The 13,125-nt window shown below is 35.4% G+C and overlaps 2 protein-coding genes and 2 pseudogenes across 2 annotated transcripts; all 4 read right to left on the reverse strand.

The window, feature by feature from the left end:
* Positions 1 to 940: 940 nt before the first annotated feature.
* Positions 941 to 2,228, reverse strand: LOC9329724. Its single transcript, XM_002893617.2, has 4 exons — positions 1,944 to 2,228; positions 1,701 to 1,865; positions 1,486 to 1,619; positions 941 to 1,310 (listed from the first exon to the last, which is right to left on the reverse strand). The coding sequence occupies exons 1-4, from the start codon at positions 2,188 to 2,190 to the stop codon at positions 1,212 to 1,214; spliced, it is 645 nt and encodes a 214-aa protein (XP_002893663.2). The 5' UTR covers positions 2,191 to 2,228; the 3' UTR covers positions 941 to 1,211.
* Positions 2,229 to 3,893: 1,665 nt separating this feature from the next.
* Positions 3,894 to 5,941, reverse strand: LOC9329726 (pre-mRNA-splicing factor 18). The gene is made up of 2 exons (XM_021010630.1): positions 4,579 to 5,941; positions 3,894 to 4,421 (listed from the first exon to the last, which is right to left on the reverse strand). The coding sequence occupies exons 1-2, from the start codon at positions 5,347 to 5,349 to the stop codon at positions 3,999 to 4,001; spliced, it is 1,194 nt and encodes a 397-aa protein (XP_020866289.1). The 5' UTR covers positions 5,350 to 5,941; the 3' UTR covers positions 3,894 to 3,998.
* Positions 5,942 to 8,000: 2,059 nt separating this feature from the next.
* On the reverse strand, positions 8,001 to 9,771 carry LOC9329728 (annotated as a pseudogene).
* Positions 9,772 to 9,873: 102 nt separating this feature from the next.
* Positions 9,874 to 11,264, reverse strand: LOC9329729 (annotated as a pseudogene).
* Between the last annotated feature and the right edge of the window lie 1,861 nt (positions 11,265 to 13,125).

Raw genomic sequence — 13,125 nt, forward strand, 5'->3', positions numbered from 1 at the left:
CATATATTATCTATTTTGGTTTTGTATGTTTTTATTTGTATTTTAATTTATGTTATCATGGTTTTATATGTAATTTTGTGTTTAATTTATATATCTTTATTATGGTTTTATATGTTGTTTAAAATTCAATTTATGTTTAATTGTGGTTTTAAAAATAATAGTCTCTTTAATATATTATTTATAATGAATAGTACTATTAATTAATGTTTTTAAAATTATCAATATTCATTATATTATTTACTTCTATAGAAAATATAATTATTTTATTTGAATGACTGTATTTAAGATATAATTTGATATGTTTAAAAATATTATTAGAAAATAAATTTAATATAAAAATATAAATATTATATTGATGAGACATCCATAGAGATATCTCACCAATGGAAGTAGAATTTTAGTGTGAGTTTCTCTAAATAAAATAAACATAAAAATATTAATATTATATTGGTGAGACACTTTATGGATGTCTACCATTGGAGATGCTCTAATAATCGTTTAATCATAACATAACGTGGTTCAAATCATTATCTTAGAAAAGATTTGAAACAATAAAATAAAATAAAAAACACAGCAAAGCCAAAACTGCTTGAAATTGGACCTGTTTTCTTTTCTTTTTCCTCTGCTTTCCAGTTATTGTTTTGTGAGTTAATAATCTTTGTCTTTCTTACAAAGGAACATTGGAGAATGTGAGGGAAAGAAAGTGTAGTTAAATAGAGCTATGAGTTTCTTCAAAATGTTTAAAAAAACAAAATGAAGCAAAACTTTTCAAATTTTCATTTGTATCAAGATTTGAGTGTTTGTTGAGTTGTCTCAAATTTTTCTATATTGGTGTAGATTCTTACACTGTTATGATTGTTTCAAAATATATTCATATTACTTTTATATAGATTGCTTAAGATTGTAAACGAAAACTTTATGTATTGTTTAAATATCAAAGGGTACGTGCAGAGTTTCGAATGAGGGAGTTAAGATTGAGAGCTATGGGACTAAACACAAATGGTAAGTGCGGCGTAAACTGAAAGAAACTCTGAAGAGTTTGAAACAAAGGCACAATGTATCTTTCTCCGTCTCTTCTCCCTATTCGTGCACTTGTTCTATTATGTTGTAGTTTTCATTAAGAAAACCGCAAAATTCTAAGAAATAGAAATCTCAAAGTTATCAGATATTAAAACTGTCCTTACCATGTAGTAGCATCCTTGTGATGAGAATCAAGGGGAGTCACAAATCACTTGGTGCTGCAAGTCTTGTTTATATTTTGTAAAATCAGGATGCTGATCTTGTTGATTGACAGGCAACAACGTCAACAACTGCTTGAAAACCAAATCAAAATGTACAACCAATGGAAACATGGGGTCAAATTTAGGCAAACAAATTAAAACTAAATGAGAAAGGGAAACTAGTTGTGGTAAGAGGTTTTGTTGACTCAAATAGTTAGACAAGGACAAAAATGTATTGATATAACAAGTCCGTCCGCTTGATTACCTTTTGTGCATGTTTTTGACTAGAGAGATGGTTGGTGAATTTTTCAAAGCCTTGGCCAGGAAGATATTCGCATATGGAGCAAACCCATGAGGCAGAGTCACCCGTTTCACTGCACTTATCCTCCTCAAGTGCCCCTGAATCATTAAAATAAAACAAAGCTAGCTCAACAACTTATTTCAGCAAGAACAATGTGAGAGAGGAGGACAAACACTCACCTTCTAGTTCAGAAAATTGAAACGGCTCAAGAATGTTGTATCCATCCTTTTCTAAGATTCTAAGAAGAGAAGGAGGATCTTTGTTATCGGATATGACCATTAAATTAGCTGGAGGTGGATATCTCTCGGCCCATTCACAAATAGCATCGGCAACGTGTAAGTAATCTGTTTCAGAAACAATAAAAGACTTGAGATTCAAGGATATCTATAAAGCATAAGTAAGGATGAGAAGATATCAATTACCCGTGGCGACGTGATTAAGAACGATTCCAGTGGAAGAGACCAGTCGCAGGACGTCATCAGGGACTTCTGATAGTATACCAACGACGCTGATGGTGAGAGGACCAAAGTAGCCATTGTTCTTCAACGCCCGTTTAATACACGGACCAACCAGACGAGCATCACAGCCAGTGGGAACGGGACACCTCTTGATGTCCCAAAAGACCGATGTTACAGCCGCAGCCTCCTCCTTCGTAGGCTTCTTCATCATTCAAGACTTCTTCTACTTTAATTTAGACCTAAACAAATCAAATTCAATATTCGGAGAGATAGATTGACTCAGTTAAAAGCAAAATATACAGACCTAGCTTATTGTCGAATCTGAAACGCCGCCAGAGAAGACAAAGGAGAGAAAGATGGAGCGACGAAGAGTGAGGAACAAGGTTTTGATATATTCTTTTAGGGCAAATACTTGTAGTGGTTGATTTATATTGGCCAATACACGTGGCCCATTAGTTGAGCTAAGAATAAGTTGTTCCAGCAAGTTTTATTGGTCATTCACTCATTCTTGATTCTTTCATAGTTGTATGGGATCTCTCACTTAAGTAAGAGTCTATGAATCTGCATTCTTTCAAGATAATGCATTTACGTTTTCTGTTTGCTCTGTTTTCTATTTGTTTCATTTATCTTTAGGTCTCAATTTGTTTCTTCTTATTTGTTCAGGAGATGTCATACAACAATTACAATGCAGATGCTGCATTAATTTGCCGGTGATCTGAATTTAAAATCTCAACTTGTGTAGTAGTTAAACACACAAAAACTACAGAGGTTTTAAAAGAACCTTAAACATTAGTTATCATTACGATAAAAAGATGAGTTTTAACGGAAAAAACAGTTGATGTGGGATCAACTATAGTTCAATAAGCTTCTCAATGAGCTTTCACCAATCAAACGATTTAGACCCAAGTATGTACCAAGGAAAGTCCTCAGTGGGAAATGTGAAGACAAATATGGTGTACAAATATCTTTGTTAATGGATGTGAACCATTTGCTCAAGACTTATGGACAAAGAGATTATTATAGAGAATATCACCTTTATGGTGTACAAATATGATCCAATTGCAAGGTATGTCAGAAGCTTGTCCTACTTCAAAACTCCATGAATCTTGTCTTTTGTTTCGTTATTTAAGGATCAGTTTCTTAATATTTTCCATGATTAATCAAGAAATTTTTTCAAGGAAATATATTGTAATCATAATTCATAACAAATGAATAATCAGACTACTAATTAGGCGTCTTTATCTAATGTCCACATATGTAACAAAAATAGCCAGGCCAACCGAATGATATAACTAAAAATAACGAAAACAAACAAAATGCAACAAAAAATAAAATAGCTAAGCCAAAAGAGTGATAGAGCATGTTAGGTAAGAATTTGTACTTTGTTCTGTTTCTTGTTCTCACAGACGGAGCAGACTTGGAGAGGTCACGAGATGTATGCCGCCACTGTTTTGGTTTCGGCCTCTTGGTAACGATATTTTGGCCTTGTTGTAAAGGGCTTGAATTGAGTTGCATTGCATCGTAAAAACTAAAATCCTCTACATAGTCTACAAAGGCATAAACTCTACGATTAAAAACCTTGGATTTTAACACTTTGGATTGTGTTTCTTTCGGGATTGAAGTAGAAAACATAAAACGGTTTTGATATAGATGTATTGTACTCTGACAAAACAATTTCACTTGTAGCAGTCATGCCAACAACGCAAATATTGTAGTGACACTGCAAGACAATCGTCTCCGGCAAAGAGTAGACATGTTTCTGACCATTTATGTTTCTCGACATTCTCTAGAACTCAAACACGCAACTCAACAGAAAATACACTACCATGCATGATTATACTCCAAATTAATCCCACCTAATTTACCTTTATAGTTTATCAATTTTGTATTTGTATAAAAGAAGTGATACATGGTTTGAAAGATCGTTTAATCAATATAGTTTGGTCAAGTTACAAAGAAGATACATGGTTTAATCATTATCTTAGAAAAACTGAAACAAGAAAAAAACTGTAACACTAGCTAGATTTCGTTGAGAGAAGGCATGATTCGGAGTCTATCCTCGGAGACTCGTTGGCGATCAGCACCACAGAATCTCTCTCCAGCGAGCAACGACTGTAAATCACTTCCGTTGGCTAAGCTATTGAACTCAACGGATTTAGAAGGCATAGCTGGATAGCGTCGTTGACAAAAAGTCATCAATCTTTTAACTGACTGAAGATACTTGCGAGTGGTTTCGTTGTTCATGATGTGAGCAACACTACTGCTGGTAGAAATCTTCTCTCGGGCAGAACGTTCGTGAATACCAACCATAGTCACACCGATGGGCCATGGTGCATTCCCTATGGCTAGTTTGATGAATTGAGCCATTGCATCGAGGTAGTCTCGCTTTATGCAGCAGTTAACCATCACCATTAAACCTTGACGAATGTCAGCTGGTAAACACTGCAAAAATTTGTAAATGTAAGCCATAACAGAAACATAAAGTATGGAACCCTAATAAGACACAAAGAGAGAAATTTGCTTGCTTTGCACGGAACATTCCAGCCTATTTCTCTTCATCTATATGGAACTAAAAGAAAATTAGATTTATTTTGTTTACCTTGTTCCGGCATAAGTGGAAGAGAGGAGTTAGATACCTAGCACACTGGTTAAAAATGGCTAGCATCTGTTTCCCTATAGCAGTTCTCCTCTCAGTGTTTTCCATAGCATCAAGTTCCTGCTTCCATTCAAGCAATAACTTCTTGCAGAACACAAGAATCTTGTCCTCGTCGCATAAATCCTCGAAATTAGCTTCTTTTAAACGCTTCAAATTCTCCTTATCAGCACCACTGAGTTCATCATCATCATCACTCGTTTCATCTCTAATCTTCCTCTTCCTATCATTCATTACACCACTACTCTTCTGCCGCTTCTTGAGCTCAGCGATGTCACACAAGAAATCGTTCGTCTCTCCTTGAGTCATGTCGCTATCCACCTCCTCGAATAATCCTTCCTTCAACACATACATGAGTCGATCGAGCCGCACATGATCATCTTCTCCGAAGAGAGTCACCGGCTGCTTGAGGAATCTCAAGCGGCGAATCACTTCCTGCTTCGTGAGAACTATGAGGTTTTCGATGATCTTCTCTTCGGTTAGGGTTTTGGAATCAGCCATAGCTGCCGCTTTGGAGACGGATGATTTGCAAGAAGCCTTACCTGATGCGGCCTCGGCTCTGCGCTGGGACTTAACCTCCTTCTCGCGTCGTTCCTCCTCTCGAAGCTTCTGGATTTTCTTCTGCTCAATCTCCGATCGCTTGTAAAACTTCTTCCCACCAGATGCCTCAGCAAGAATCTTCCGTTTCTTCAGAATTTCTTGCCTTACAAGATCCATCACGACTATGGTTTCTTCAATCGCCGCCGCCCAGGATTGGATTCTTACCCAATGAAATAGAGATGAACGGTGATGACAAAAGCTTGACTTCGGTGAGCAACGATGGTTAACGATGGATGATGGTTACGATCTCTTCGAGTTTCCTTCACTCGTGAGTTTCTTCCTCTTCCTACCAACGTCACAACAGATCCATCACGACGATGGTTTCATCAATCGCTGCCGTCTAGGATTGGATTCTTTCACAAAGTTAATCGCCACGATGGAAATATACAAGTATATCAATTTCTTCGTATATATATTCAACGAAAGGTTTTGCCCAAAAAGTAAAAATAAATTAAAGATATTCAACGAAAAAAAAGGAAATTTCTGTTGGCCAAAAAAAAAAGAAAAAAAAAAGAAAGGAAGTCTCAAGTTTCTATTCTATGGAAAAAAATCTATTTAATAATAAAAAAAAATATTTATATATTCAAAAATCAAAGTTTGTTAATTTATTAAAGTGTATTAACCTAGTTCTATTTAAAACTAGCTAAGAACTTGCGTGCTATGCACGAGTAAAATCTTATACTATTTAATTTTTTGATAGAACGATTTAAAAAAAAAACTCAACTTTTTTATATTAAATCCCGAGATGTCAAAACTAAATTTTGTAAATATGTTAAAATATTTTAAATTAGACTAATTGTATATAAATATCATGCAATAACACAACTTTTTAGTCTATAAATAAATTTATAAATTAAATTTTAAATAATTTAATGATCTTTATTAAACAAATAAAATTATATTTATGTCATTCATAAAATTAGACTTATAGATTTGCGGTTTCTATTTAAATATTATATAATATATGACAGAATTTTATGATATTGAAATGCTTATAAGTTATAATATATGTTTATATAAATAAAAAATAAATAAAAAGGAAATAAAATTAGACTTGAGGTCAAATTTAGGCAAACAAAACTTACCAAAAAAAATTTAGGCAAACAAAAATTATTGCATCTGTATTAATATAACAAGTCTGTCCGCTTGATTACATTTCGTGCATGTTTTTGACTAGAGAGATGGTTGATGAATTTTTCAAAGCCTTGGCCAGGAAGATATTCGCATATGGAGCAAACCCATGAGGCAGATTCACCCGTTGCACTACACTTATCCTCCTCAAGTACCCCTGAATCCATTAAAATAAAACATAGCTAGTGTAGCAACTTATTTCAGCAAGACAATGTGAGAGAGTAGGACAAACACTCACCTTCTAGTTCAGCAAATGGAAACGGCTCAATAATGTTATATCCATCCTCAGAAAAGAAGACAAGAGGAGCAGGAGGATTTTTGTTATCGGATATGACCATTAAATTAGCTGGAGGTGGATATCTCTCGGCCCATTCACAAATAGCATTGGCAACGTGTAAGTAATTTGTTTCACAAACAATAAAAGACTTGAGATTCAAGAAAAATATCTATAAAGGCATAAGTAAGGATGAGAAGATATCAATTACCCGTGGCGACGTGATTAAGAACGATTCCAGTGGAGGAGACCGCTCGCAGGGCGTCATCAGGGACTTCTGATAGTATACCAACGACGGTGATGGTGAGAGGACCAGAGTAGCCTTTATTCTTCAACGCCCGTTTAATACACGACCAACCAGACGAGCATCACAGCCAGGCAGAGTCGGCTCTATGTTTTTGAAAGCCACAAGCAAAGAAAAAAATGGGCTGCTTTTTAAATTCACAAAAAAATAATCAATTAACAAAATTGAAAAGAAAAAAAAAATTATTACTACTAGGGAGACTCGATTAACTCACACAAGGAATGGTCAGTGCCACTAGACTAAAGGAACTTTCATAAAAATGGGGCCGAAATTTATATATATTATGTAAGGCCGCAAGCAAATGCTTCATGGCCTGACCTTTGGGCCGGCTCTGCAGCCAGGGGAACCGGACACCTCTTAATGTCCCAAAAGACCGATGTTACAGCCGCAGCCTCCTCCTTCATAGGCTTCTCCATCATTCAAGAGTTCTTCTTCTTTAGACCCAAACAAAATCAAATTCAATATACAGACCTAGCTTATTGTCGAATCTGAAACGCCGCCAGAGAGGACAAAGGAAAGAAAGATGGAGCGACGAAGAGTGAGGAACAAGGTTTTGATAAATTCTTTTAGGGCAAATACTTGTAGTGGTTGGTTTATATGGGCCGATACGAGTGGCCCATTAGTTGTATTCTTACATACACAGTCGCTAATCAAAGTGTTACCTTTCATCTTTAGCAGAGTTCAAATTAAATGTAAATGCATGCAACAAGAAACAAAGAAGCAGAGTAGAGAAGAGTAAGTTGTTACAGCAAGTTTTATTTTTTTATTTTTTTTTTATTTTTTATTTTTTTACAGCAAGTTTTATTGGTCACCATTGATTCTTTCATAGTTGTATGGGATCTCTCTCACTTAAGTAAGAGTCTATGAATCTGCATTCTCTCAAGATAATGCATTTACGTTTTCTGTTTGCTCTGTTTTCTATTTGTTTCATTTATCTTTAGGTCTCAATTTGCTTCTTCTTCTTTGTTCAGGAGATGTCATACAACAATTACGAAGATGCAGATGTCATTAATTTGCTGGTGATCTGAATTTAAAATCCCAACTTGTGTAGTAGTTAAACACACAAAAACTACAAAGGTTTTAAAAGAACCCTAAACATTAGTTATCATTACGATAAAAAATATGAGTTTTAACGAAAAAACAGTTGACGTGGGATCTAACTATAGTTTTGCTTTCACGTATCCTGCAACACAATTAGGGGTCCAAAATGATAGAACCCACAACTAGACATGTAGATGAAAAATCACTCACAGCCAAAATATCTAATACTCTATGTATAAACTATAGAACAAAATACAACTGACTTGAGAGGGAGCAAGGGAAGCAATCAGGTTTTGTCACCTGAAAGTTCATCATCATCTAAAAGACACAGCGCATTAAAGGTACCAGTACTATCTTATTGCGGGTGAGCAACGGTCCTCCCTTGATGATCTTTTCTGGATGATGTTGATGTGCTCATGGGTTTACGTACGCTTCTGTTCTGGTGTCTTCACAATATTAAACTGAAGATCCTCTACATGGTCTACAAAGGCGCAAACTGTATGAAAGTTGAACCATTTGTGGTCTTCTCCAACACCTTGGATTTCAACACTCAGAAGAGTGTTACTTTCCGGCTTAAAGTAGAACACATAAAACGGTTTGCATGCATTCTTATTCACCAAAACAATTTCACCTGTAGCAGTCACCCCAACAACGGAAACATAGTGTTTCTCCTTAACGACTATATTCTCAGCCATCAAAGTGTAGACATATGTTGACCATTCCTGTTTCTCGAAATCCTCTAGAACCGTCATACTTAACTGAAGGGGAAATATAACATCATTGGCATGCCTCAAATTAATCACACCTAATTTACCCTTATAGTTTATCAATGTAGAAGACCATCCATATGAGCAGTTCAGATTTAGAGACTTGAATGTCTCGGTTCGAACATCAAAGCAACCTATAACATATATCCAATCATCACTTTCGTAAGCTAGGTAATACAAAACCCCACTAATGCATATCCCTGCACCCTGAAGATCATGGTTGAAGGGACGTTGGATCTCTCTCCATCTCCATCTCACTTTTTCAGTTCCTAATGTCAGAATATAATGAGCCTTTTCATAATCTTTAGCTAAATTGTTCATGGACAATACCTTCCATTCATTACCAATCGGATCAAACCCTAACAACTCATCATAGCTTCTGTGCGTTAATCGTCTCGGTTTAGGTAAGATCTCAAACTTTCTCGTGATAGGGTTACATATCACACGCTTTCCATCCTTATCCTCACTTGAGAAATGCATACTCATGAAATAGAGTAGACCAGAGGCATATCTACAACCTTCGTAGCTTGAGTCTCTACCGAACTTCATATGAAAATCGGCCGCTACAACAATAGAAGAGTTATCATATGGGTTCTGAGGCTGAGGACACGAGAAAAAAAAACTGGTCACCGTCTTGGTAGATCCTGATTAAGAGACGTGGACGAGCCGAGGACCTGGTCAAGAACAATTTGGTGAAATATGGACGGCAAAGCATGGACCCCCATAGCTTCGACACACAGCGAAACCTCCCCGTTGACTTTGCAGGCAATCTGGAGAGTATCTCAAGAATGAGATCATTAGGGATGGAATCTGAGTATCCTCCTCTGTTCATTGTAGTTGTATTTGCTTATCCGACGGAGAGAAATCACAAATGGCAGAGACTCTTGAATTTATATGTGGAAGAATCTTGTGAAGTTCATGGTTGGCGCTAACCTAAAGCCCAAGAAACATGGGCTTTAACCATCTAAAGATATAAGAATTTAATTTTTTTTAGTAGTGATCGAAAAATATTCGACTTTGATTGATCATATCTCTATTTGTCACGGGAAAAAGATATAAGTGCACGTCTCATAGAGAATTCTATGAACACAACTTCAGCCGTGGCATTGAATTAAATAAAAAAAATTATTAAGAACTTATTAGATAATTAGTTGATGTTTACAAAGAGAGAATACAACTTGTATCAAGTAAAGAGCTTGTAGCTCATTTGGGAAGCAATCAGGTTTTGAAACCAGTAAATTAATCATCATCTGAAAGACACAGAGCATCAAATTTGTTACTGCTCTCAAACATACCACGATCTTGTTGCAGGTGGGCATAGATGCTTGAATTGAGTTGCTTTGTATCGTAAACATTAAGATCCTCTACATGGTCTACAAAGACGGAAACTCTACCAAGATAATCAAGACCTTTGATTTCAACACTTAGGAGAGTGTTCCTTTCGGGATTGAAGTAAAAAACATAAAATGGATTAGATATAAACTTCCCCGACAAAACTATATCACCTGTAGCAGTCATCCCAACAACAGAAAGCTTGGGGTTAACCTTAACGACTTTACTCTCAGCACACAAAGAGTATACATATTTCGACCATTCTTGTTTCTCGACATCTTCTAGAACCCACATATTAAGGGGAAATCCATTATTGTAGTTCAAATTAATCCCACCTAATTTCCCCTTATAGTTTATCAATTGATGAAACAAGCAGATTGCGTCTACGAACTTGAATTTCTCGGACCTAACATCAAGGCAAACTATCATATAACATATATGATTTCGTTCATCGATATATTGAGCTAAGTAATACAAAACCCCATTGATGCATATCCCTTTAAGCAAAGGATACTCAGTAAAAGGGCATTGGATATTCCTCCACGTCATTTTTCCAGTTCCTAATGTCAGAATACGATGGACCCTTTCACTATTAAATATACCCATCATGATCAACACCTTGAATTGCTTGTCAATCGGATCAAACCCTAAATAGCTTCTTGTCTGCATATCCGTTTTCAGTTTAGGTAAGATCGCACAGTGTCCGGTGCTAGGGTTACATATCACAGGTGACGCATCCTCACCCTTGTCTTTTGAGATCCACACAGCAGGAAAACAGAACAAACCAGAGGCATATATATATATATATACAATTACTTTGGCTTCTAGGGAACTTGGTATGAAAATCGGCGGCTACTACAATTGACTTCTCATATGGATTCTGAGTCTGAGGCGACGAGTAGAGGAACCACTCACCACCGCCTCCGCTTGGTTTGAGGGCGAATAAGAGACGTGGACGAGTCGAGGACCTGGTCAGGAACAACTCGATGAAATCTTGACGGCCAAGGAATGACACCCATTGCTTCGAAACGCAACGACATCTCCCGACTGACTTTGTAGGCAATCTTGAGAAGATCTCCAGAAAGAGATCAATTGGAATGGAATCTAAAGTGTTTTCTCTATTCATGATCGTTGTATTTGTCAATCGAACGGAGAGGCTCCATATAAAGTTCGAAACTTAGGGCATTTTATTGGTTTGGTTTGGTTTGGTTTAAAGGCATAAAACCGATCAGCATCCCTTGTCATATTGCGGGTCGTATACAAACAACAAATTGACAGTCTTCTCATGGATTTTTAGTAACTACTTCTCAAAAAGGCCATTGTTATAGCTAAGGTTTGGCCTATCTTGCTATTTTTCTTTATTTTGGTGTAGTAAAAAAAAAATACGGGTTTCTGGATTCTTTGTGGCACAACTAAATAGCATTCCTAATTCAACTTTTAATTTTCTATTTTGCTTATTCTTTCTTGGCGCATTAGCAACCTACCAGAGATCTTTGTGTCAAAACATTATCTTTGTGACAAACTGATATCTTCATAATTCATATTCATGTACTCATATGACTTTATTGTTTAAACATCAATAATACCAATTCATCTATTCAGTCATTGACTCAATTGAGGCAATGGTTTCTTAACGAACAAGTTATTAGATACACAAAGACTCGCCAATAATATAACATTTGTCACTATATATCAAAGCAAGTCCCTTTCCTATTGTATATAAAATCTCACTCTATTGTCGTTACATTTAAAGTAAAACAAGAAAAAGAAGGTTTTACTTAGTTCAGTTTTTCAGGGAAGGGCACACGACATAATATAAAACGGAGGAAAGGTTCATGTTGTTTCAAAGATGGATACGTGGTCGATCTCTTTCACATAACAACATTGATTAATTCAATTTCCGATGATTCATTTCTTTCTTTTTTTTTACAGTTTTTTTCATTATATTCTACTCCTATATTTGACTTTTTTCTCTTAAATTTGAGCAAATGACAGCTTTTGTAGCTTCTGCTTTCATTCAATCTGATGCCCTCGACCCTCTCTGTGTGCTCTACTTGTGTCTATCTATGATTGTTTCTCATTTTCAAACTGATATTTAACCAGAAAAAATATATTTCAACATCGTATCCGTGCGAGATGTTTTAAATAATAACAAAAATTTCTCACTCGCCTTTAACATATCATATGGAACCTCGGTTTATTTGATTGAACATTGTATGTGTTAAATAAAATGAAAAGTAATTTAATTCCACACGTCTTAAATTTATAGTTACACACATTTCTTTAATTGAAGCCTATAGTTTTGACAAAATAAATAATTCATTTTTCACTCTTTTCATTTGTGCTATCATTATACAGATAATGTATGGGACCAAATTTTGGATCTTAAAGTTATTCGGAATGGGGTTCTATTTCGAAAAACTTTGTATTGTTGGTTTGTAGAGCGTAGAGGAACAACATATTCTATTGGGGAGCAAAAATGACAAATAAATTGGAGGATGTTAGATTCATCATTTTATTTATAATTAAAAAAAAAAACATTTTCATTTATAAGGTAACTCCCAATTTAGAAAAAAAAAAAAAAAAAAATAGTGTATACCATTATTATATTTTATACATTGTTAGATTTCATCCACTAAAGTAAAAGTAAAGGCCAGTTGAGTGACTACTGATCTAGGTGAAAAGTTAAAATAGGTGTCAAAAGGTGAAAAACAAAATAAGGTTTGCTTGAAGAGTGAAGACAACCCACAACTACCAAGTTCGAAAAAGTTTTTAACTTTTTTCCATAAGTGGCGGTTTCTTGAAGGTTAATATTTACTTTGAATTCTAGAATTTGATAGCTACAATTTATTTTACCCCCTCATTTCCATAGATTTTAGAGCTAGATAGAATTTGATGAACAGACAATACATTAACATACACGTACGTACATATAAACGTATGCATGCATATATGACTATATATATATATATGTATGAGAAGGAAAATGTGTAAAGTAATGTAAAATCACATTGACTGACCATAGTATTTAGTTTCTAGTTATA

The sequence above is a fragment of the Arabidopsis lyrata genome, assembly GCF_000004255.2.
Source record: "Arabidopsis lyrata subsp. lyrata unplaced genomic scaffold ARALYscaffold_1, whole genome shotgun sequence".
Lineage (NCBI taxonomy): Eukaryota > Viridiplantae > Streptophyta > Magnoliopsida > Brassicales > Brassicaceae > Arabidopsis > Arabidopsis lyrata.

Bases quoted from the DNA above. Each gene is read 5' to 3' on its own strand.
- LOC9329724 (XM_002893617.2), bottom strand. From the start codon at position 2,190: ATGATGAAGAAGCCTACGAAGGAGGAGGCTGCGGCTGTAACATCGGTC. The intron at 1,866-1,943 runs GTAATTGATATC...TTTCTGAAACAG, and splicing joins TCTTAATCACGTCGCCACGG to ATTACTTACACGTTGCCGAT. The intron at 1,620-1,700 runs GTGAGTGTTTGT...TTAATGATTCAG, and splicing joins TCAATTTTCTGAACTAGAAG to GGGCACTTGAGGAGGATAAG.
- LOC9329726 (XM_021010630.1), bottom strand. From the start codon at position 5,349: ATGGATCTTGTAAGGCAAGAAATTCTGAAGAAACGGAAGATTCTTGCT. The intron at 4,422-4,578 runs GTAAACAAAATA...AAATTTTTGCAG, and splicing joins TCCACTTATGCCGGAACAAG to TGTTTACCAGCTGACATTCG.